The sequence below is a fragment of the Myotis myotis genome, unplaced genomic scaffold (genome assembly GCF_014108235.1).
Source record: "Myotis myotis isolate mMyoMyo1 unplaced genomic scaffold, mMyoMyo1.p scaffold_m19_p_6, whole genome shotgun sequence".
Classification (NCBI taxonomy): Eukaryota; Metazoa; Chordata; class Mammalia; order Chiroptera; family Vespertilionidae; genus Myotis; species Myotis myotis.
The window spans coordinates 74,492,770-74,517,330 of NW_023416368.1; the positions used below are offsets into that span (position 1 = coordinate 74,492,770).

The 24,561-nt window shown below is 41.2% G+C and overlaps 1 protein-coding gene across 4 annotated transcripts in view; it reads left to right on the forward strand.

Moving 5' to 3' along the window:
* The first annotated feature begins 8,267 nt into the window (after positions 1-8,267).
* The window catches only part of PINX1 (PIN2 (TERF1) interacting telomerase inhibitor 1), a 73,633-nt gene continuing 57,339 nt past the window's right edge, over positions 8,268-24,561 (forward strand). Inside the window, exons 1-6 of one of the 4 annotated variants that reach the window (XM_036312910.1) lie at positions 8,270-8,426; positions 10,880-10,989; positions 12,735-12,827; positions 14,376-14,454; positions 17,924-18,013; positions 19,163-19,281. In XM_036312910.1, coding sequence (XP_036168803.1) covers positions 8,408-8,426; positions 10,880-10,989; positions 12,735-12,827; positions 14,376-14,454; positions 17,924-18,013; positions 19,163-19,281 — 510 coding nt within the window. In that variant the 5' untranslated portion in view covers positions 8,270-8,407. Of the gene's footprint in view, positions 8,427-10,879; positions 10,990-12,734; positions 12,828-14,375; positions 14,455-17,923; positions 18,014-19,162; positions 19,282-24,071; positions 24,149-24,561 lie in introns of all 4 variants that reach the window. The other 3 variants (XM_036312912.1, XM_036312913.1, XM_036312914.1) reach the window with 3 other exon arrangements.

The window sequence follows — 24,561 nt, forward strand, 5'->3', positions numbered from 1 at the left end:
TAGATATATATGTAGACTATTATATATACTCTTTTTCTTTTTAAAAGTGAGATTTTTAAACAGTGGGGCACCCACTGTGTTGCAAATGATATTATTTACATAACAATATCACTCATAGCTAAGTTTTCTTTCCCAATATATTTTTATTAATTTAAGAGAGGAAGAGCGAGATAGAAACATCAACGATGAGAGAGAATCATTGATCGGCTGCCTCCTGAATGCCCCACACTAGGGATTGAGCCCACAACCAGGCATGGGCATGTGCTCTGACCAGGAATTGAACAATGACCTTCTGGTTCATAAGTCGATGCTCTACCACTGAGCCACACTGGCTGGCCATAACTAGTGTTTTTTAATGGATTAAATATGAATGAACTCTATGTAAGTAAAAAATGTTCTAAAGAACTTACAGAGATTTCCTTAAAATACCCGCGATGTGAGTATTTGTCTTCCATGATCATGGCCTCGTCTTCACTACCTCGTCTTCAACATCATTGCTATCAGGGAAATGCAAATTAAAATCACATCTTATTACTACACAACTATGTAGCTGGGGTCAAAGCTGTGACCCCAGCTAGTGGCTTACCAGGTCTACAATTCTGACAGGTTCAATGTCCGAAGGAGTCTCCCTGCCCCAGGAATCTCTCTCATCTGTTACCTACACTGAGATCACTCTTGGACAGATCAAGATGGTGGCCATGGTGCAGTTAAAAACAAAACAGTTTGCACTCAAATATAAATCACCATTCGTGAGTTCCTTCTCCATGCCAGGCACTGTCCTGAAATATTTAGGGCTTCATTTAGAACATTCATTAAATGGCTTCCTTTTAACCAGCATCACAACCCTTGGAAGCAGGTACCATTGTTTCCCTGATCAGACAGAAAGATGTGGAAAGTGGAGCATAGAACATTTCATTACCTGCCCAAGGTCAGCAGTTGGTAAGTGGCAGAAGAAAATGAAAGAGGGACGTGAAGAATAAGGATGGGGCAGATTCAGCCCCAAGAGCTGCCCGTATTCCCAGGACACACAGGAGTGGCCGCTCACAGCGTTATAGCACTAACGCCATCATACTGTGTGTCCCGTGTGTTTCTGGGTAATCCTCACAGCAGCATCACGGGACAGCGGAAAGGAGAGAGAGGGGACATAACCTGCAGCTGTCACAGCCGGATTTGAACTCTCTAACTCCGGAGCTCACTCTGTTAATTACTGCACCAGGAAAATCACCGCAGGGAGGAGAGACTACATCAAATGCTCCATGGGCAGCAGAAGCTGGAAAGAAGATTCTAGAAAGGGGCAAGGAGAATCAATAGTGAAGCTTGAGGAACCTCCATAGGTGGTTCCAGAATGGTCACTCATAATGGCCAAGGCAGAGTCCCCGGCTGACATGATGTTTTCCTGCTCTCAGGACAGGGGGCCTTAGCCAGCAGCTCAGGTCTGGAGACCCTCCCAAGCAGATGGCAAAGTCAGCTTCCACCCCATCCTCCTTTCATCACCCCAACTCCCACCCTGTTGTTTTTTAAAAAATATATATTGATTGATTTCAGAGAGGAAGGGAGAGGGAAGAGAAACATCAATGTTTCAGATAGAAACATCAATGATGAGAAGGGATCATTGATTGGCTGCTTCCTGCAGCCCCCACTGGGGATCGAGCCCGCAACCAGAAGTGCCCTGACTTGAAATCAAACTATGACCTCAACCACTGAGCCACACCGGCCGAGCCCTCCCTGTTTTTGTTTGTTCCCTTTGCAGGAACCTCCCTGTCCACATCCCCCTCCACCCTCCCCGCTACCACCTGCCACCATGAAAACATCTCAAGATATAAGCAACTAAAGTTTGACCGCCTTGCTCAAAAGCTCGAGGAGGCTAATAACCTAAGACGATACAGAAAACAGTAGTAAGGTAGAGAAGAAACCGGAGTTTTTCCTTGGACGTCATTCTCTGAATTGGGTCTCTAGGCGTGATTTTCCATTGTGGCGCTGGACAGAATCTGTGAAAGCTGAAGCTTGAAGTCACACCGTTTGGATGGGCCGTATAAACAGGAGGAAGCTGAGGCCGGACCTGCTGCAGGGAAGCCAGAAGGCATTTCTGGACTGGAACCAATACAGAGCCTCCCTTCACACTGCTCTTGGCTGGGTTTTGTCTTCCTATTTGAGCTTCTATAACAAAAAAGGCGAGGACAAGGAGAACTATACCAGGAGGCCTAGAAGACTCGAGTCCTGAGTTGGTGTTAACTGTACGTGTCAACTTGAAAGAAAAGTATCACCGACATGTTCTCCTGACGCAGAGACATAAGCAGCAGAAACCGGGTCAGGTTTAAAGCAGCCTGCAGGGCAAACAACCTAGCAAAACCGGATACTCTCCCCCCAAGGAATGCGTAGATCAATCTCAGCGAGGTATCCCATCAAGTATCCATTTCCAGTGCATTGCATCTCCTTGTGAGCAGGTGCTTCTCAGCCTGTTCCTCCTGAGGCCTGACAAAGGAACGCAGGAGAAATCCTTCAGGAGGTCATGAGCCTTCCATTCTCTGTGTAACAGCAACTAGATTGGCTCATTTGGGGAGTTAATGACAGACACAGGTCCCCTGAGAACTGACAAAAGCAGACTCCAAGGGTCATGTCCATTCTCCGTAGGCAAGTTAGAGAAATATCCCCAACGGTCGGTGGGGAAGATGGGGCGGAGGCCCCCGGCAAACAGCCCTGGCAGAATGAGCTTTAGCTACATGAGGAAGCGAAGCTCTCCCTTCCTTTCTGTCTGCTTCCAGGACCCCCTCCTGCAACCACCACGTTATACACGGTTCTACCGAAATTCAAAATGTTTTTTGAAATGTTCACAGTTGTTTTTGGTGGTGGTTTGTTTTTGTTTTTTAATTTTCTACTCTCTGTCATTTCAGGTTTATTCGTCACTAGTGAAAAATTGATTTGAAGGTAAAATCTGCTTTGTTGGCTTAAAACTTTCTCATGTTTCTAACTTTCGAGTTACTGTATAGGACCATTTTACTTATAAAGGACTTGACTTTTGTAGGTATACACAGCTGGTACACAAATTGTAGAAACTTGGAAACATTCAGAAAGTATTAGGAACATCTGCTTCCGGCCACAATGGGATAATGGATCGGATTTACCCATCCATTTTAAACAACTATGACACTGGACAAAATATACAAAATAGTGGTTTTCAGACACTTGGCAGGAGGCAGTGAAGACCTGTGACCCCTAAGAGATGGGGCGCAGATGAGATGAACTCTTAGTGCCCTTCTTTCCTTCTGGAGAGGGTTTCCAGGCGGCAGCCCCGGAGGCGGAGTCTGAACAGAACCCAGAGGTCTCCATGGGCTGAGGAGACAAAGATCGAGGTAGCTGGGACCTGCAGGGCCGTGAGTCAAGGGACAAGAACCACAGCAGAGGGTCCCCTCCAGCCTCCCAGGGATTGCTGAGCAAGGGACACATGTACAGAGACCACCGGAAAGAACCACTGAGAGGAAGAAAAATCCCCGAGCTTGCATGTGCGGCCAAGAATAACTGTGTCTCCTGCGCAGAAAGAACCCTGATCACACAGACCATGGGACAGAATCCTCAGAGGAGTGCTGCCCTGGGAGCGCCACCTAAACTAAAAGACTGTTGCGGGCACACAGTCTCCAAAATATCAAATTGTTCCCAAGGGACTTAATTGGATCCCACAACAAAGTGCTTTAAAAAGGAATAAAAAAGCCTGCAGTACCCAACAATGTAACACAGAAAGCCTGGCATAGCCTCCACAGTTACCCGGTGTGTAAAGAAGCAGGAACAAGTGAACCATAATCAGGAGAGAAAAAAATTTAGAGCATTAGGAAGATTAAAAAAATGACCATAAGCTTACCAATGAGAAATGACCTTAGGTAGTGATTCAGGTATTCCCTTCTAGACTTTTCGTCAGTGCATTGTTTTTAAAAATTACATGAACTATGGATGATCAAACGTAGGTACAACTTGCTACTCTGATTTTCTGCCTTTGCAAACATAAGCACCACCCCATGTGTGTTGATCCACTCTTTTGGTTTTAAGAACCAATGCTCACTTGAGTTATCTCAAATAATAGGACGTGAATTATAAGGAGACCACCAGGTCATAAGGAAATAAGACTAAAGGGGAAAGAAAAGCAAATGACTGGACCCTGCAGAAGTGAGGGATTGAGACGGCTCTCAGGGTCCAAAGCGAGTTCACTCGGACCCAGAGCAGCTACAGGACCCCAGCAGGATCTCCTCAGCAGGATGCCCGCCCACGCCCCACCTTAAGGAGCCTCACCACGCACTGTCTCAGTATCCCTTCTCTTGGCACATCGTCTCCATTGCTGACCAGCATCCCATTGCAAGAATACACGGGGTTGCTTATCTATTTACCAGTTGATAAAATTTGGCTTGTTGTGAATAAAGCTGCTATAAATTGTACACGTTTTTGTAAAAGGACATTTTATTTTTTCTTGGGTAAATACCTAGGAGTGAGATTGCTGGATCATACATAGGTTTACTTTTACTTTTATCTTAAGTAAAAAATTGAAATAAAAATGTAAAAAACCTTCCGAACATTGGTTGGTTTTACTTCTCTTTCTCCAGGGAGAGATAATGATAACAATGTTCTGTGGGAATGCCCTCTCTCGCTGCAACTTCTCTCCCTCCTGCCTTTTCCTTACTTTCAAGGTGAGACCATCACAAACAGAACTTGGAGAACATACTTTACGAACCCCGCTCTACTAACTGGTGGCTGCTCTCTACTTCCTGGCACAAACTGCCACGAGGGAGACTCTGATCAGTGCAGCTGATCACCGTCATCCCACGCTTGCCCAGCTTTCAGGCTGGCATACGTCAGTGTTCGTGGGTTTTCTATGAATTGACTGCATACCTCATCTAGTCAGCTGTGGCCTGGCAAGGAGGTTAATGTAGTAGAAGAAGGGACTTTTTCTTTTGTTAAGAATAGTTATTGATTTTTTTAGAGGAACATCGATCTGAGAATGTAACATCAATCGCTGCATGCCTCCCCCCTCCCCCCCCCATCCCCACCTAGTGGGGATCAAAACTGAAACCTGGGCATGTGCCCTGACTGGGAATCGAACCCATAACCTTTCAGTGCACCAGATGATGATCACCAACTGAGCCACACCGGTCAAGGTGAGAGGGGACTTATACAGGGTGTTAAAAAAAAAATGTATACACACTTTGAATAATTATAAAGGCAGTGCTTGTTAAAATACATTTCATTTTCAAAATGTAATAGAACCAGCTGTTAAAGTGTCTATGAAGTTTGGGGGGACATCCTGTATACATGAAACAACTCCAGAGACTGTGAGCTGAGCAGTGTTCCACCCAAGGGGTGGTCGATGTGATTGGCATCCTGACATATAACTACAATGTGACTCACTAAATAATTCCCCTATTGTTGGATACTTAGGTTGTATTCAATTTTTCATCTCACATCTTAGGCTGTAAAGATACTTTGGAACATGAATATTTATATAAAATCGATATCATTTCCTTAGACCCCCTCGAAGTCACACTACTGGTTATGAACATGTGACATTAGTGATGTTCAGACTTTAGCATGCATCAGCATTGCTTGCGGGGCTAGTGAAACACACTGATTCAGTAGGTCTAGCATGGCGCCTGAATATGTGCATTCCTAACAAATTTCTAGGTGAGGCTGACATTGGAAGAGGGACCTCTCTCTCCTTCGGGATGTTTCCATTTGTGCCTCTTTAGAACATTTAACACATCTGGGTTGTGTTAGAATTAAGATAGAATATGGTCATTTCCTCCCTAGAACAGGAGCTCTGTGAAGTCAGTTGATTTACTAACTTAATAATTCCCCTATTGTTGGGAATCTTTTTGCTAAAGTGCTAAGCAGGGGAAGTGTATTTCCAAAGAAAGTATGTTATGTAATCTGTCACCTAATTTCCTTGTTAGTTTCTCCTTTGTTGTAGTAATGCTGTCCCAAGTCCCTTCATTTTTATTATTTGCAGACATTCAACTTTTGCTAAGGAATAGCTGCAATTTTTTCATGTCTGATTTAATACTTCATCTTGTCATCAACTACTCTTGATCCAAATTTTTTTAGGTTGGGTGAAGGCGGAAGGAGACTGTGAGGAAAGATGGGCTACCTTAACTTAAACAGTGCCAAAGCCCTGGCCAGCGTTGGCATGTGGTCAGCCCATGCACCAAAGGGTCACAGGTTCGATTGCCCGTCACGGGCATGTACCTGGGTTGCAGGGTTGATCCCCAGCTCCAGTCGGGGCACATGCGGGAGGCAACCAATCAATGAATCGATGAGCCTCTCTCACATCAATGTTTCTCTATCTCTCCCGCTCCCTTCCAGTCTCTAAAAATCAATGGAAAAAATGTCCTTGGGTGAGACCTATCAACACCACCAAAAAAGGTGCAATACCCATTTCTAGCTGATAATTTTAAAATATAGATGAGTCTGTAATTTTTTAAAATCTCAAACATAACAACAGTTATTTGTCCCCCCCCCCTCCCATCCCCATAGATGATCCTCATAGATGTTTCATAGACACAAGGGATACTAGAGTTGGAACAAACATTGGAAACCATGGGTCTAAACTATATTCACCCAAATGCAGAGTCCCTTCTACAATGTTCCTGTGTGGCCTCTGACTGAACATTTCCAGGAAAGAATGCTCACCAAATCACAAGACACAACCATTTGTTGCCATTCACTGTCACACTCAGTGTCTTAGTTTAGTTCTTACCATTTATCACCTGAACCATGGCAACAGTGTTGTAAACTTCTGCCTCAATCTTTCTGACCATCCTAGAGACAAAATTATCTTCCTGAAATCATATACCAACATATGTGGTATTTGAAAACATGCTGACTTCCTGATCAATTCTCAATTGTCCTCGCTCTATACCTACCTTTCATTGTCTCTGGTCTAATCAAACAGTTCAGGTAATTATCCTAAGACTGGGTGATCCTGCCTTCTTAATTTTGTGCAAGTTCAACTCTCTAATCCTCTTCCCTCTATCACAACTTACCTGCTTCCTGCTTTGACTGTGAAAATTCCATTGATTTTGCATCTCTTTATCCCCCTCAGCTCCTGGGTACTCACCGATAGTGAGCAGCAACTGTTCTTTTGTGGTTATTTTTTTTTTCTGAGTTTCATAAAACCAGAGAAGCCCTGACCGGTTTGGCTCAGTGGATAGAGCGTCAGCCTGCGGACTGAAAGGTCCCAGGTTCGATTCCGGTCAAGGGCATGTACCTTGGTCGCGGGCACATCCCCAATAGGAGGTGTGCAGGAGGCAGCTGATGGATGTTTCTCTCACATCGATGTTTCTAACTCTCTATCCCTCTCCCTTCCTCTCTGTGAAAAATCAATAAAATATATATATTTTTTAAAAAACAGAGAAGTTTACCTTGTTTGTCTAGATTCCTAGTTAAAGGTTGAATTCATCTATATCAGGACTCAAGTCCTTTACATAGCCTCGCTTGGCACCTGGCTTTCTTTGTGTTCTACTTATGTCTGTACTGTCACCCAAAGTTCACTGGAGAGTCACCTGCCCAAAAACATATCCTAACTGTCTGTCTGAGAATCTCATTGTCAGAATCTCAATGGAACGCCTCTGGAGCCAGAGGCACTTTAGTTAAAATTCACAGACAAGGTGCTGGTGTGGACACAGAGAGGAATATGAGAAAAACAACAGCTTTGTCGTGTTGAAGGCATCGTGTTATTAAAAGAGAGATAACATTAGTTATTTGCTTCTCTCTCTCTCTCTCTCTCTCTCTCTCTCTCTCTCTCTCTCTCTCTCTCTCTCCAGAGGTAGGACATTAAGAAAAGAGACGGGACACCACCGTGCAGTCTTCCCCTCCAAGCGAGTTTCTACAACTCTGTGTCCACACCGTTTTAAATGATGCTGAGGGTACTTGGGACTATTTACATTTTCTTTTCCGCAGTAGATATTGAGCTACTGCAGGGCTGAGTTCACTTCTTATTTCCAGAAGGCACATGCCTGATATGTAGTAATTAATGATGAGAACCCTTGTTCTGCGCCAAACGCTCTTACGAAGGCTTTACGTATATCCAATCATTTAGTACAGGAAATGGCTTAACCTAAGGAACCTAAGGAATCGATACTCCTGTAAGATCCAAAGGTCTCTGACCTCTCCCCACCTAGCGCCCCGCCCCGCCCCGCCCCCGAACACTCCGCGCCCCTCCCCTCCCCGCCCCCGAACACTCCGCGCCCCGCCCACTCGCCTTCGCGGGTTGGAGAAGCCGTCGCGCATCACTGACGTCACCGGCGCGCGCCCGCGCCGCAGCGGGTCTCCTGGCGCGTGTCAGGTCCGGTGGTCCCAACTTCGCTAGCAGTCTGCCGCGCGGCTCCAGTTGCTGCGGTCCGGACGCCCGCGTGGGCACAGGCTCTGCGACATGTCGATGCTGGCTGAGCGTGAGTGTGGGGCACGGAGGCCCGACCAGGGCGCGAGGGTGCAGGTTCCAGGTGGCGTGCGGGACCGGACCCGGCAGCAGGGTCTGCGAGTCGCTAGCGCTGAGCGAGGTGGAGGATCCGCGGGCCGGAGCCCTGGGAAGCCGGGTTCGGTTGGCCCTGCCTGCCGCGGAGATTTCCCAGCCCAGCCTTCTCCAGAAGTTAGCTGCCGGTCTGCTGGTGAAAGAGACCGCGAGCGTCACGTTCAGAGCTGGGCGCGCGCGGGGGGTGTGAGTGAGCCACCAGGACGCGGGGTCCTGGGGACCCCGACTGGTTCTTCTCGCTTCCCTGGAACCTCCGCGTCCTCGGGTTGGAAAGAGATGAGGCCGGCAGACTCTCCTCAGACATCGACGGCCCGTTCTCGACGATGTATGCAACCCAGAAATGGAAAAGCGAACAGATTAGAAGCATCAAAGGCAGGAAGAAGCCTTTTTTAGGGGGTGCAAGGCTAAGTAAGACTGTGGCGGTGTTAACTTTACTGAGATGCCTCATCCTGCCTCAGTTTGCCTCTGACATTTTCCTCCACTTTGTGAAATTCATTGATTCCCTTTCTGGAGCGGCCGCGTAACTTCTGAATGGTACCTGTAGCTACGGTTGCCTGCCACCAGAGGGCAGTGGTGCTTTGGTCATAACTTCGGAAGTAGGTAGTGAGCCAGGAACCGAAACAGTTTACTTAATAGACCAACAGCAACTACTCTGGGATTTTTGTGACATAAATGCTGTCAGCATTCTTTTAACTAAGGGGATGGAGGGCTGTGAGCACAAAACGAAATGGATTAGGCTCCAGTCCAGCTTACAGGAGCAGGAATTAAGGTTCAGAGGAAAATGATTCACCCCAGGTCATTGAGCTAGAAATGGACAAAATTGATCTAGTTGTCTCCCTAGCTTTACATTGTTGCTACTAGGAGCAGCAGTTTTCTACTGTTTTGAAATAGGGACTCATAGAATTGAATATGTTTTAGATGGTGAGCTTAGAGCCTAGATCTTTGAGGTCTCTTCTGGTTTTAATATTCTTTGATATGTGCTTAATTCAGTAGGTACTAGGGAACATTGGCCCTGGCTCTGCTTAATTCATTGGTATCTCTTTCCGTGATTAGTTTCTGTGTGGTATTTAAAAACTTCATTTATTATCTTTAGCGGTAGGTTGTCTTAAAAAAATCAGTGAGATGGTGAATGTGGAAATAGTTTGAAGTATGAAGTGGTATACAGGTGTAAAGTCTATTTGTAGACATCACTAATTACAATTGCATGATTTTAAGGGAATATTTTCAGTTCTCTCTACATCATACCTCCAAATGTTCTTCCTGATTCAGTTTGGAAGATTGTATGTTTCTTGGGGGCGGGGGGAGAAACTGAGAGGTTGGCCGTTCTGCCTGCTCGCTGGCCCCTCCCCTGCCCCCGTTGCGGGTTACCCTCTGTGTGTGGGGCAGGGGTCTTGGCCTGGCGTCACCTACATCCCCCACCATCCACTCCCTGTTCCCCGTTCGCCATTGGGTGATTGGAGCTTGCCTGCCTGGGATAGGGACTGAGAGGTGGTCAGTGCCCCTCATAATGATTGGTTGAGCAGTCGTTCTGCCGTTAGGATCAATTTGCATATTACCCTTTTATTATATAGGATGGAAACACTAAGAGATGGATATAAACAACCATAATACAGAAAAATGTTAATTAAATGCCAAAAAGGAAGCAGATAATTTATTCTGAAAATTTATAGAGGGAATCATATGACTTTGGGGCATTTCAGTGAGAAGGGAAGGTACTGTTAGTATCTGTAGATCACCTGTGTGGCGGGCACAGTTGACTCTCTCCCCAGGATCATAATGACTTTTGTATGTCGTGGACTAAGAATATAAGCTTTGACTTCAGTAGGACCTTTGTTTGTATAAAGGCTCTGGATTTTGCTAAGGACATTAGGCACATTTCTGTCTCTAAGCCTCAGGTTTTCTCATCCATGGAGATAAGAATATCTACCTTCACTGGGTTACTGTGAAAATGGAATCTAATATGTGGGGAGCATTTGGCACATAGTGCATGGCAACAAAAGCAGTGATTGCTGCTGCTGCTGCTGCTGCTGGTGCATTCATAGGTTGCTGCCTTTAGCTGACCATGGGAGGCCCAACTGATGGTATGTCTAGGTATTTCGATTTGTCATCTTCGGAGCGAATATCTTCTTTTTTGTCTTAGAAGGTCAGTTTGTATGTTGGGAATATATTGTTCTTGGGAATATATTGTTGGAAATCAGGGTAAATGATCCAATCTGATGCTGAATCTGGTACCTGTATCTAATAAAACATAATGTATGTTATATTTTATGCAAGTATGTGTGTGTGTGTGTGTGTATTAGGTATGTGAATATTTGTGTGGTATTTTCCAGGTTTGAAAGGTAAGTTGCTAAGGAGATACTTTGTCATTTGCAGGTCGGCGGAAGCAGAAGTGGGCTTTGGATCCAAGAAATACCAGGTGGAGTAATGATGATTCCAAGTTTGGCCAGAGGATGCTGGAGAAGATGGGGTGGTCTAAAGGAAAGGTATTTCGGAGAAGAGCATAAAAAAGTCAGATCCATGCAAAGCGATTACAAGTCAGGAGAACGCATTTTTCTTAGGAGACTTAGAAAAATTTATGTTTTGGATCAGTAAGCGGTTTTGGAGAAATAACTGAACTATAGTGACCTAGTGGTGATAAAGTTAGAATTGAACATAACTGTTAGCTCTCTTTATCATTCAAACTACATGATTAGCATCTTTCAGTTACACTTTGAATCGTACTTAACCACCAGTTTTATATTGCTAAGAGTAATACTTTATTATCCTTCATAACTAGACTACACATTTTCTGCTGTTTCTCACACTCCAGTTATTCCTGACTCAAATAGGACTTCTCCTGATTTCTCTACACTTAAATGGTCTCGTCAAGGTCTTTAATGATCTTGTTGCCAAATCTAGTGGACCTTTCTCTGTCCTCACGTTAGTTAATCCCTTAGCAGCATTGGACATCACAGACTACTTCCTTCTTGAGATAATTCTGTGTTGACTCCCACAGTGCTGCTTTCTCTCTCTCTCTCTCTCTCTCTCTCTCTCTCTCTCTCTCTCTCTCTCTCTCTCTTTTTTTTCTTCCTTCTACCTCACCAGCCACTCCTAATTGCTGGCTGGCTCTTCCTCCTCCTGACTATTGAGCTGTGGAGCCCCAGGCCCTTTTCTGTACTCTGCTCAGGTTCGCTCATTTATGCCAGCCTATGCTTGAATTACCTAAATGCTGAGGTTATCTAACCGTTAACTTTTCTGTATCTAGCCCAGATCTGTTCCCTGAGCCCCGGTTTATAAATGAATCAGCCTGCTTGACATTTCCACTGGAGTAGGCATCTCACGTTTATAATTTTTATTAGGAAACTCTTGATCTTCCAGATCTTTTTCTTCTCAATTTTCCCCATTTTTGCAAATGGCACCTATTTACTCAAGCAAGAAACCTAGGAGTCAGACTTGGTCCTGCATCTCTCACTTTCTGTGCCCCAGTCATTGCTCCTCTCTCCAGGGCATCCTCCTGGTCCAGCCACCGCCAGTGCTTGCTCTGATCACCATTCCACCCTGTCTCCTGCTTCCCTGCCTCCCTTCTTTTCCTCCTCGGGGCCTTACGACAGCCAGAATGAGCTTTTAAAATACAGAAATTAAATAATATCATTCATTTGCTTAAAAGTTCAGTGGTTACCCCCTGTTTTAAAGAAGAAGATCCAAATTTCTACCATAATTTTCAAGGTCTGTGAGGTCTAGCCCCTTCATATGATCTTATTTCCTCTTCATTCACTGAGCTGAAGCCAGCCTGCTGGTGCCTTTTGATTGATTCTGCAGTATACCATGCTCTCTGGGACACCTTACAAATGAGTGTTGATACAGGGACCTGGAGTCCCTTTCTCCCTGCTTCTCAGCATTGTTTTGTAAAATTAGTTAATGGGCAGAGCCACAGACTCATAAGACTTCCCATGGGCTTCTAATAGTTTTGTGGCAGAACTCTGATTCGGAGCATTAAATAAAGCATGTTCTCCATAGTGTTTCCCTGGTCCTTAAATTAGGTCTCAGGTTGAAGAATTATAAGTGCATTTTTTGTGATACAGCCATATCTTATGAGAATCCATTACACTGTATTCTCTTTGAGGGCACAGGTAGTGCCCTGCTCCTAGATGTTTAGTAATGAATGGCATGATTGATGAGGGAAGATAGAGATAATCACTCTTTATATCTGATTTAAAAAGCTAACGGTCTCTGTGTTTGATCTCCACAGGGTTTAGGGGCTCAAGAGCAAGGAGCCACAGAACATATTAAAGTTCAAGTTAAAAATAACCACCTGGGACTTGGAGCCACGATCAATAACGAAGTGAGCAACAGTGTGTCTGCTGGGGGTTTTCCTTGCATTGCTGACTTTTTGTAAATATATACATTTTAAGTCGATCAAATTGATCCGTTTTTAACTGTTCAAGTGTGTACCCTCCATGTTTTGGTTGAGCAAAGCGCCCATAGCTGAGCTGGTTCTTTGTCATGTGTCCTGCCTGCTCCCTCCGCCTTATTGTCTTCGTGGGGTTCTTTCCTTGCGTATGTGTAAGAGATGCAAACTAGTTTTATTGCTAAACTTTGCAAAACGTATTCTTTTTATAGAAATACTCATTTCAGGGCAGACAAGAAGTTTTACCTTTACCTGTGTTCTAATATTAGCTTATATTATTAAAAGTTGCTGACATTTAGTTTCAGAAAGAAATTCAAAGATTCTCCTGCAAGAAAGTGGTACTCTTTTCCTGTACCATTGTCTGTTTCTGACTGTTGGTGTATAGCAGTTAAATTTATGCACGTTTCCTCGTAAACACTGACACTTTGTAAATATGACACTGTAATTAAAAATTAATGGCCTATCCAGTCATCATGCTTTTTATTTTCAGAATTATTTGCTTCAGACAGCATCTAAGCTGAAAGCTTTGTTCTTAATTATTTTTTTAAAGTCTTTTATTTTTTTCAATATTCTTAAATTTTTACAACCAACAGAATCTGGTAGAAAATCTGGAGAATTTCATTAGGTAAACTGAATTCCTTTGATTAGTTCAGAAGCACTGAGTAGTAGACTAGATCAGCCAAATTTTCTGGACTAACAACTAAAATTTTAAAAGACTACACAGGGAGTTTATATAAAGTTGATTTTGAAGGTAGTTGCTGAGAGATGTACAGATGTACTTCATTTTTTAGGAGAAGCATTGCCCAGTAAACCTATTTAATATGCTTAACCTTAAGCAGTCTTAAAATGGTGTGTATGAGGCAAATGCCTCCATTGATACCTTGCTTCCCACGGGTTAGGTGGTTTTGGAGATGTTCCTTCTCTCTTAAATCCAGGTTCTCTTTGTTATAATGAACTCACTAGCTTGTCACCGTACAGATGGGTGCCGATTGATTCCCGGGACTTGGAGTCCTTTCTCCTCCATTCTCCAATGTTTAATTGTAAAAGGGGCTCCATGCCAGCAAATAGAATTGGGCAAAATATTTAAAGTTCAAATGAGCAAGGAAGAGAGTCCCCAAGTTCATGATTGCATGTTTCCTTTGACTTATATGATTTTCCCTTAGTGAGAAAAAAATTTTTATTTTGCTTTATTTTAATATTTAGCATATAGGTTGCCTACTGATTATTTGACTATAAATTAACTATGTATAAGTTATCCACATTTGAAATCAGGGCTGAAGTTTCCAAGGAGCCCATTTGTAATACTAAAATAAATACATTTCATTTCAAATCTACATTATATCTTTCAAATTTATAAATATCTTGGTGAAACATTTAAAAATTCACTCTAACCACCAGATTTCCTTGATTCCAAGATCTCTCTTATCTCAGCCAGTGTAGGTAAACTATGGACTTGCCTCTAATGATGTTTGTTTGTTTCAGGACAACTGGATTGCTCATCAGGATGATTTTAACCAGCTTCTGGCTGAACTGAACACTTGTCATGGACCAGAAACAGCAGGTAGGGGAAATCTTTGCCTTGTTATCCATTAGATTTATAAGACATAATCTCTCAATTTAAAATATTCTTACCAACTATTTTTACTATAAGCATCACATATCCAAAAGTTAATTTATTGAAGCAATTAGAAACAGTCTTTCCTGTTTATATTTTGATAGTGCTTTCATTGCATGTAAAAAGACAATACTTCTGATTTCAGAGTTTGAGAATGGCAAGGTAAATCCATTCAGTTTACAGCCTCAAATAGTAAAGTGATCTTTCCAGGGTTCCTTGAATGTGTCTAAAAACATTTTAAAAATACAAAGCAAGAAATATCAATTGGAACCATAAATTAGCAGCCAGCAAAGGCTTAATAAAAAAGCCTGTTTTTTGTGTTGATTCTACTTAATTAAACTGTTTTACCTTTTAATGTATTAAGAGATTCTGGGTAAAGTTTGTTGCAAGGGGCTCAATACTAGAAATTGTATTCCTAAGCTGTAGGAATTAGAAATGAAACAATTGGACATTGGGCTTCCCTTATTAAGTTTAAGTGTGCAGTTCAGTGACATTAAGTATGGACATATTGTTGTGCTACCATTATCACCATCCACCCACAGAACTCTTCATCTTATAAAACTGAAACTCTATTCCCATTAAATACTGACTCCCCAGTCCTTCCTCCCTCCACCACTTGGCGACTACCATTCTACTTTCTGTCTCTGAATTTAACTACTCTAGGTATCTTATGTAAGTGGAATCATAGTATGTGTCCTTTTGTGTCTCGATTATTTCACTTAATATAATGTCCTCAAGGTTCCTCCATGTTGTAGTATCCAATGTTGAACCTTCCGTTTAAGGCTGAATAATGTTCCATGCTATGTATATACCCCATTCTGTTTGTCTATTCATTCATCGATGGACTCTTGAGTTGCACCTCTTCTCACCTCTTGGCTCTTGTGGAGGTGTAAATGTTTAGGCTTTAGTTCAGCAAACATTTATTGAGCTATGTGCTGGATATGAAGTTAATAGACTTGAGGATATGCAGATGTATACGACATAATCCCTGCTTGGGAAGTAGCAGACAGGATATGCTAGTAATTGGTAAAATTGTAGCATGAATCCAACAGTGAGAAGATTTATTGTAATGCTATATATGGGAGTGAGCCCAAAAACATCAAGGGAGGTACTCTGTATTTTTGCTAATCAGATTGGACTTCTTGTTGGAATCTGTAACTTGGACAGTTTTCCTTTTCCATGGTTTAACTATTAGAACTATCCAATGTGTGGTCCTAACATAAAAGATGATAATTTGTTAGCCAAAAGAAAATGTTTTGTGAAAACACTTACTGGACTGATACTAGGAAATGCAGGATCTATGCAGCAGTAAAATTCAAGGACATTAGCCCTTACTAATTATAAACAAAAGCATCTTTATATTCAGGATCACAGCTGAAATCAAGGGAAATATAAGTTTGTATTTTCTAATCTATCTGCCTAATTTTTCTCAATGTACTTCTGAGATTTATCCCTCATGTATTATCAAAATGCAGTCGGTGAAATGTTTAAAGTGACCCAAGAAACTCTATTATTTGTCAGGAAGGTAGTAAGTGCATGACAGATGCCAAGCAGTAGTGCCTTGTCCTTGGGCAGCCCCATCCACAGGTTCACCTTTGCAGGCTGATTCTTTTTATTTTTGCCTTAGACGGAGAAGTCTCTTGAATCATTGGCTGCAGGGGAGTTACCAATCTGTAGATTGAGTTCCACTTCGAGACCACTAGACGGTGCTGGTAGCCCTGTGACAGGGACTGGGCTTTGGTGGCCTGCTTCCTGTCTAGCTCAGTACAGTCCAAACCAGGCCTTGTACCGCCAGTCCCAGTACTGAAAAGCCTTAGGAATATTCCTTTAAGGAAAAAACTGTTCAAGGAGTGGACCTGGAGAGCTAATAAATTATTTTCCTGCCATGTCATCTTTCATAAATACAGTATTTTTATTCAAGTGAATTTTTGGTCAGAGTAAAGCCAAAATTACTGTATTAGAGCTAAAAAGCAGATGACACAGTATAACCCAATAACATTTTTTTCTATAATAATATTTTTACTTCCTTAAGATTACTTACCAAATTCATACAATTTGCCTTTCAATTAAACAGAAATTCCATACTGCCATCTTCATAGAATCTTGCAAACAGCCTGGAAATAACCCTTATCTCCTTGTGGGACAGAAAAATCAGTATATCTTTAAAATTTCATTTAAAAAAAAGTTATCTTAGTTCTCTTTACCAGACTCAACTTAGCTTTTTTGTAGACTTAATTTCATGGTTTTAGGAAATGTTTGTTACTTCCATCAGATATTTTGTTCTTTATGGTTTTAAACTGGGATGCTGATAACCTGCCATCCACAAAGGTGTGGTTTAGGACAGGGATCTTCAAATTATTTTGCTCACATATCCTCTAAGGCAGCGGTTCTCAACCTGTGGGTCGCGACCCCTTTGGGAGTCGAACGAATAGTTCCTGACATTTTTCAGAGTTTGATGTTGGTGTTGAATAGTTCCTGACATTTTTCGAACCATCGGAAAACACATATATAATTACATACTGTTTTTGTGATTAATCACTATGCTTTAATTATGTTCAATTTGTAACAATGAAAATACATCCTGCATATCAGATATTTACATTACAATTCATAACAGTAGCAAAATTACAGTTGTGAAGTAGCAACGAAAATAGTTTTATGGTTGGGGGTCAACATAACATGAGGAACTGTATTAAAGGGTCGCGGCATTAGGAAGGTTGAGAACCACTGCTCTAAGGGAATTTTGAAAAGCTGTATACCCTAGCTCACATCTTTATATCAACATCTATGTTTTTAATCATACCTTCAAATTGTTGCAAATTGTAATTTTTCTTATTGGGAAATATAGGCATTTAAAAAAACACCCATTACATTAGTCCCAAATGTATTCAGTAGATAAATACCAGAGCAATTTGATACCCGTTGTCTTCTATTTAGAAATATACAGACAAGTCCTTAATAGTCAGAAATATTATATTTCATAGTTCCTTTTCCTCTGAAATAATATTTTGATTGTGTATACCCCATAGTATTTTATGTTAATATGTTTTTGCTTGAACTTTTAAAAATTCTTCATCCTATCATATTTTCTGCCACAGTCACTCACCCATTGGAGGAATTTTGGGTTATATCCAGTATTTTACTATTATGAATAAGGCTATTATGTACTTTGGTATATAGATTTTTATGTGAACACAAATTTTCATTTCCTCAAAGACTGTATACATCTGGAAAATAGCCTTGCTTGATTCATAGTATACAGTTCAAGAAGAATTTCTAATCATTTGGTTAGAGTTCAATAATAAGGGGCAGGGTTTCCAAAGATTTTATTTAAATAAGACCATGTCACTGTAAGAGAGTAAATGAGAATGGATTACAGAGAGTTTAATGTAATGCTTTTTTTTTTTCTCTTAAGACTCTTCAGACAAGGAAAAGAAATCTTTCAGCCTTGAGGAAAAGTCCAAAGTCTCCAAAAACCGTGTTCATTATAAGAAATTCACAAAAGGTAAAATTAAGCATTTATTTATTTGTTATTGATACCTCTGTGTTCCCACTGGGTTTCTTAAAGCAGTTTTAGCTCTTCGCCAGCATTACGTCTTGTTTTACGTTCAAAATGGGGAATTATGGATAGCTTGACTGGGTGGATCTAAAGCAGTGCTCAAATTTCAGTATTTATTGTTAGTCTACTGGGGATCTGGTTAGAGTGCATCAGATTCATTAGCTCTGAGGTGGAGCAAAGCTGGAAGTCAACTTGCTATTTAGAGGCAAAAAGGGACTTTAAATGGCTAGGTCAGGAAGTAATTCTAATTAATTGCTCAACATTTTTAGTTACATTTTCTTGTTTTTCAGAGTTTGATGTTGGTGTTGAATAGTTCCTGACATTTTTCAATTTAGAGAATTATGCTCCGTAATAAGAACTCCAGTATGAGAAATCTCACTTCCCAGTTGATCTTTATATTCCACACCTTTTCTTCATTTCATGGAGTGTTAACTTAGGCACTCCTTTTCATTGCGAAGATAGTGTTAGAAAACATGTTTGAGAACTGGGTGGTAAATCCTACCTTCCTCCATCACACCTCCCCACTCCCCAATACTTGTAGTCAATTGTGCATGCAGTTGTCCTCTTTAACCACTAGGTGGCGGTCTTGTATTGTAAGAAAAAATTTTAGTAGAACTCATCAACTCCCCAAATGTTTTCCCAGAAAACAGTGTTCTGTATTAAGTGCACTTTCTAGGGACAGAAGCCTATTTATTGCATAATATACTTAAAGTATTAAATATAATGATAATTTATGTTGTAATATCCAGTCACAATTTGATGGTTCTTTTATGGGAGATTGGATATACACACCCATCTCTTTGCTTTAGTCTCGTTGACATGATTGGGAATTCCCTAACTCCTAGAACCTGCCTGAATAGCAGTGGGAGCTGAAATTCCCACCACTTTAAACTATTAATGGTGGTTCTCACTGGGGCACAGGACCCCAAAAGGTAGGAATGAGTTTGCTGTAAATGAGAGCCCACGGCAGAGCTGAATGGAGTGGGGAGCTGACTAGCATCAGGAATGTGTGCGAGGAGACGCTGGTGCTTACTTCTGGCCCGTCCCAGTGGGTGTGGTTTGTATGGCTCTTCCTGTCATCCCTCTTTCTCTCAGGCAGAACCTCTGTTGTTTTTCTCTGTGGCTTCCGATCAGGGTTGCTCTCCACCCCGACCTGCTGCAGGACAGAAGACAGGCCTTGCTGGCCCTTCAGTCCTTTTGAGGAGAGGCTGAAGGTCAGTTCATGCCCATGTCCAAGCCCTTAAATGTCCCTCCTTTTCTCATTAGACCCTATAGAAAAAAAAAGAGACAAAGCAGAAGTGTACTGAGCAAATTCGTGACATTAAAAGTGTGCCTGTGTCTTTTGGACAGTATGGCATCCTTTAAAGCTTTCACTTTTGCAAATAAAATCTTCTAATTTTCTTTTTGTTCCCGACTACATGCATGAGTTCATCTGAAGCATTTGCTGAAGCCAGGATAAACCTCATTAATCTACTTTAATCGAATGGGTGCCGGGAGTATCTGCTTTCTATTTCTCTATTTCTAGTTAAGCCACTCCCTTGCCAGGTGACCCTGTCAACTTGCTTGGTGTGTTGTGCCTTCATTCTTTCTCTTTTAAGATGAGGTACGCCTACTTATTAGCCTCCTTGGGGAGGCGGGGACATTGGTATGCAGGGAAGAGAGTTCCAGGTATATTGTGAGAAAGTAGAGGAGACCGAGTGAGAAAACAGAAATGCAGATTGGGAATAAGTAGAAAGATGGGAGAAGGAGGCAGAAATCCAAGTAGTGAAGAAGACAACTATTTACCATCCATCTTAACAATATGCAGGGAAAGGTTATTTTAAAGTTCTTTATTTGCATAAAATAAATTTGTTCTTGTACAGCCACTATTGTCACCGGATATGAATGATCAACTCTGTTTCCTCTAAGGTGGGCTGTCATAGGTCGCAGGAAAGCTGGTGCTGGCCGTCACTCTCTCAGATAAATCCCTTAACCACCTTCCTTCTTTCAGACTCAGTTTCCTCTTTTGTAAAGTGAGGAAAGATTTTTAAGACATTATTGAGTTCTAAAATAGGTTCTGTTTTATGACTTATTAGTAATGACCCCATTGTATGGAACTTTTGATTGTTCAGCATTATGGATAATAAGGAAATTAGCCTGTGGGTATGCTCATAATGAAAGTAATTCACTTATTGGATGAGGATGATTCGTATTGTAACTTTGTCTGTGGTCCAGGAAATTAAAACACGGGAAGGTGACATTTTATGTAGCTTAGTGTGACGATTGAAGATAAAGATTTTATTTTAGTGAAATTACAGTAGCAAATAGCATTGTAAAATTTGCTGTTGCATCAGTATTGGCTACCATTTTAGTTCTGATACATTATTTCTTTCTCTAGTCCCAAGTTTATAATTTTAATTTGAAATAATTTATTAAATAATTTTAAAAGCTAATTTCATCTTTATTTGTTTAAAAGCCTAACTTCAGCATGGTTTCTTTTAATTTGAAAATTGTTTGACAATGCCATATCTGCAGAGAGGAAAAAATAGGGAAAATATCAATTTCTACAAAACCATTTTCTATATACAGTGAGCAGTTGTTGAGAGCATTGCTGTATCGTCCCCCCCCTCCCCCCCCCCCCGTTGTGCAGTGGATGGATAAAAAGTTGCTTATTAAACTATAGTGTATAACTTCATCATGGTAATTTACTCAGAGTTCTTATCTCTGTGACTATCTGTACTATTTGTAGTGTTTTGCTTCTTAAATAAGGAAACTGCATGTATAACACAGGTTCTGGTAGTTGTCTTGCTAATCTGGAAACACAGATGGGGTATATCTAGCATGGTTAACTCCTCCCCTCCTACAGTCGGACTCTGCTAGTAAAGGGCCTTAAGTTTCCTCTTCTTATTTTTTTTTACATTTACATATAAAGTAGCACCATCTCAAAAAATTCTGACTCTTATTATCATTTCACCTTCTACTCTGATTCTTTCCCATTTCCTGGTTTCTGACATTATCCTTGCAGGGAAATTGCCATAATCTCTGCCTAGGCTTGTCAGTCTCAGGTGTTTTCATTTAAAAAACAAACAAGCAAAATATAATATTGTTTGTTTTATCCTTCTTGATTGGGGATTGCATATGAATTTTCTAAACAAGGGAAGCTACCTACATGCCCTTTAATTTTTTATTATAATCAACCTATTTCTCAAACCTGCATTCTTTACCCTTGCCCCTGTACTCTGAGTAGAAAAACTCGGGTTTTTTGCACCTCAATTATAATACAATTTTCTCTTTAAACTTGTTGGGTTCTATGTGACTTTTTCCCTTAAACTAAAAGGCTCCAAATCTCTGTGATTCTTAAGTTCTTATGTTTTTTTTTGTTTTGTTTTCATAGCGTCCTTTGCTTCCCGTGTGAACTTCTTGATGTTGTACACGTGTCTGCCAATAGCAGTAACATTCCTCCCTTCCAATTTTTCACTCTGATAGATTGAAAGCCTGGTGCTCATGATTGTTAGGAAAACAGCTAAAATGATCATAAAGTGCTTTTTCATCTGCTCATCCTTTCATGGACCTTTGTTATATCATCTTAACCACTGGAAGCACTGTTTCCTGGTTTTTGAAATGTTATGGCCAATTGAAGATTGAGATATGCATGAACCATATCCAGACAGATAACGTATTTCCTAGTCTGCTCAATTTCTCTAAGATCTAAGCTTATCGGCAGTATTTCCTGTGATTTGACTGTCATTCAGAACTGAGACCAATAAGCTTTTAAACTCTTTTTTTTAATATGAATATTTTGTTCGGCTGGTGTAGTGCAATGGTTGAGCTTCAGCCTATGATCCAGGAGGTCACAGTTCAATTCCCGGTCAAGGCACATGCCCAGGTTACAGGCTCGATTCCCGGTGTGGGGTGTGCAGGAAGTGGCCAATCAGTGATTCTCATCATAGGTGTTTCTAACTCTCACTCACTCTCCTTTCCTTTCTGAAATCAATAAAAATATGTATATTTTATTTAAATGTGGCCATAAATTTATAGCATTTATAAACTATTCAATCAGGACTATTAACTAATAACTATTTCAATATTGCTTCCATCTTCCATTTTTATCTACCTTAAAGTTCCTTTCCCTTGGTCTCTGATTCTTAATTCTTCTCTGTGTTTTGTTTTCCAGATCAAGTCCCGAGCAAAGCCTGTAACAATCCTGGTTTCTACATTTACTTAAGTGAACTTTGCTAAAGGATAAAAATGTCTGATACAAGAACCAATCACCAACACTGTAGAAATGCTTGCACCTTCATTGGTACAGCTCACTGTCTCTACCAGCCTGGCAGTTTTCCCTTCAATTTTGAGATTTGCTTTTCATCTCTGTGGGGCCATACTTTGTCATCCTGTTTTAAAATTGTAATCTTGCATGTACCCTCTCTTCCTGAATCCTTCCAGCATTCCTTTTAGTTGCATTGCTGTAAAAGAGATCTTTATTTGCATTTCTTTTGGAGTATCTGTTCCATTTCAGAAGATAGTTTACAATAGTTGACCAATACATATTTTGAACTAAGTACAACTCCTTTTCCTTAAATTGGAAACTGCCACCCTTAATGTGGTCTGCTATGCTTCTGACAAAGATAAGAATAGATCTCTAGACCTGCTGAGGGTTTGTCCACCTCTCACCTCCACGACCCATTTTATTCCCCTCTCTTCTGGTTTATTTTCTGAGTTCCTATCTGGATGTGCTTCATTTTGTTCTAAAGTTGGTTTCCTTTGGGGTGTTTTGTCTGGGTTCTACTACGTAATCTCTTAGAAGCAGGAAGCCTTCCTTTCTAGCTCAGCAGGAAAGGAGAGCAGCGTAGAGCCACAGAGGAGCATGTTCTTCCGGATGGGAACAGGGCGTACTGACTGGACCGTTGAAATTGCTGCCTGCCTATGAAACTGGTTTTGGCACCTGGCTTTGCATTAATCGAAGGGTGTTTTGTTTTTTTAATTTCATGGAGTCACTGAGCAATATCATATTTGAATGCCCCAGTGGTAGTCAGTGAACTAGAACCTTCTGGGTCATGACATTACTTTGCCAAGTCAATTTTGCTACAAGAAACCAAGAAGTGAGTCTGACAGTGGAACTCGGGCTTCCAACTCAAAATGAAAATTCCTGTGTCTAACCCAGAGCCTACTCCCCCAGAACTTTAAGACTTACATGTAGCAGTTACATTTTAAACGGCATTTACCTGAAGTTGACAAATGGGGATGGATTTGGTCAACTGCTCACAGAGTATTTTTGGTAGAAGTGAAAATTCCAAAAAATGAATTTTAAATTACTTGGTTTGTGGTTTGAAATTAAGTTAGAGTGTAGCGTTTTTAATAAGAATTATGGGTCTTTTGGCCACTGCTTTTGTGAGAAGCCATTTCATCTCCTGCTTTTATTGTGTATCCTATTATTTAAAGCTAATATAGCAACCTCTTTCACCCTCATCCATTATTTTTTGTTTGCATTTATTCTTTTTAAATTTTTAGTTATTCAGTAACTGTTGAGCTCCTGTATGTCAAATGCAGTGTGTTCTCATTCATAGGTGCATGTACGGCTTTGAAGTTCTATATTCAGCAGCATTTGCTAGTCTGCATTTCATGGTCCTACATAAGTAGCTCATGTCTCCTTGAATTCAGTAAGATCTATTTTATAGCTGGGGGATCCAGAGACACAGAAACAGCATCTTGAAGGCGTGCCAGGAGTGGAGCTGGCTTTAGAATTTAGTTCTCCTCTCAGTCTCTGTGCTCTTAGTTGTTTCCACCATTAAGAGAATGTCAGCAGTCCTGGTTCTCAAACATTTATTTGATTTTTAAGTTATTTTAAAGTTTAATGTTATTAGTTAATTAAAGAATTGTCGTCTGTGCAGAGGAGACAGAAGTCAGTAGTTTACAGAATTGTTTCTTTTTCAAAACTCATTTTGCTTTCAGGAGTTCACAGCTCATGTTTGTGCTCTGTGTGTTAGAAAGATTGCTGTGACTCAAAGGCACCGTGTTGTTTTTCCAGGGAAGGACCTATCGTCTCGGAGCAGAACAGATCTGGACTGCGTTTTTGGGAAAAGACAGAGTAAGAAGACTCCCGAGGTATTAAGCTACCATATAGCTGATATGTTCTATTTCCACAGTTTGATTTTCAACTGTGTATAGAACTGTTTCTTATGATTATAGTTTTCAGACAAAGTTACCAAAAAAAAAAAAGCCTTTTAGAGGCTTCTAACAAAGGCTAAATGTGAGCCTCCTTAACAGTCGGTAGACAATATGTTTTATAAGGAATCTCTAAAAGGGATGTGTGTTATTTGGGTTTTATTGTTGTTGTATGAGGACTAGACTAAACTCGGGGATGAATCCTATGGCTGGTTTATTCAAGGGGAAAGTGTATCTCTCCCGTCTGCAGGAGAGAGGGAGGTCGCATGCAGCGATTGTGTGTGCTTTGCTCAGACGGCATCTCTCTATTTGGAATATGGCCTGGGGAGGAAGAACATCACATGTGAACTGCA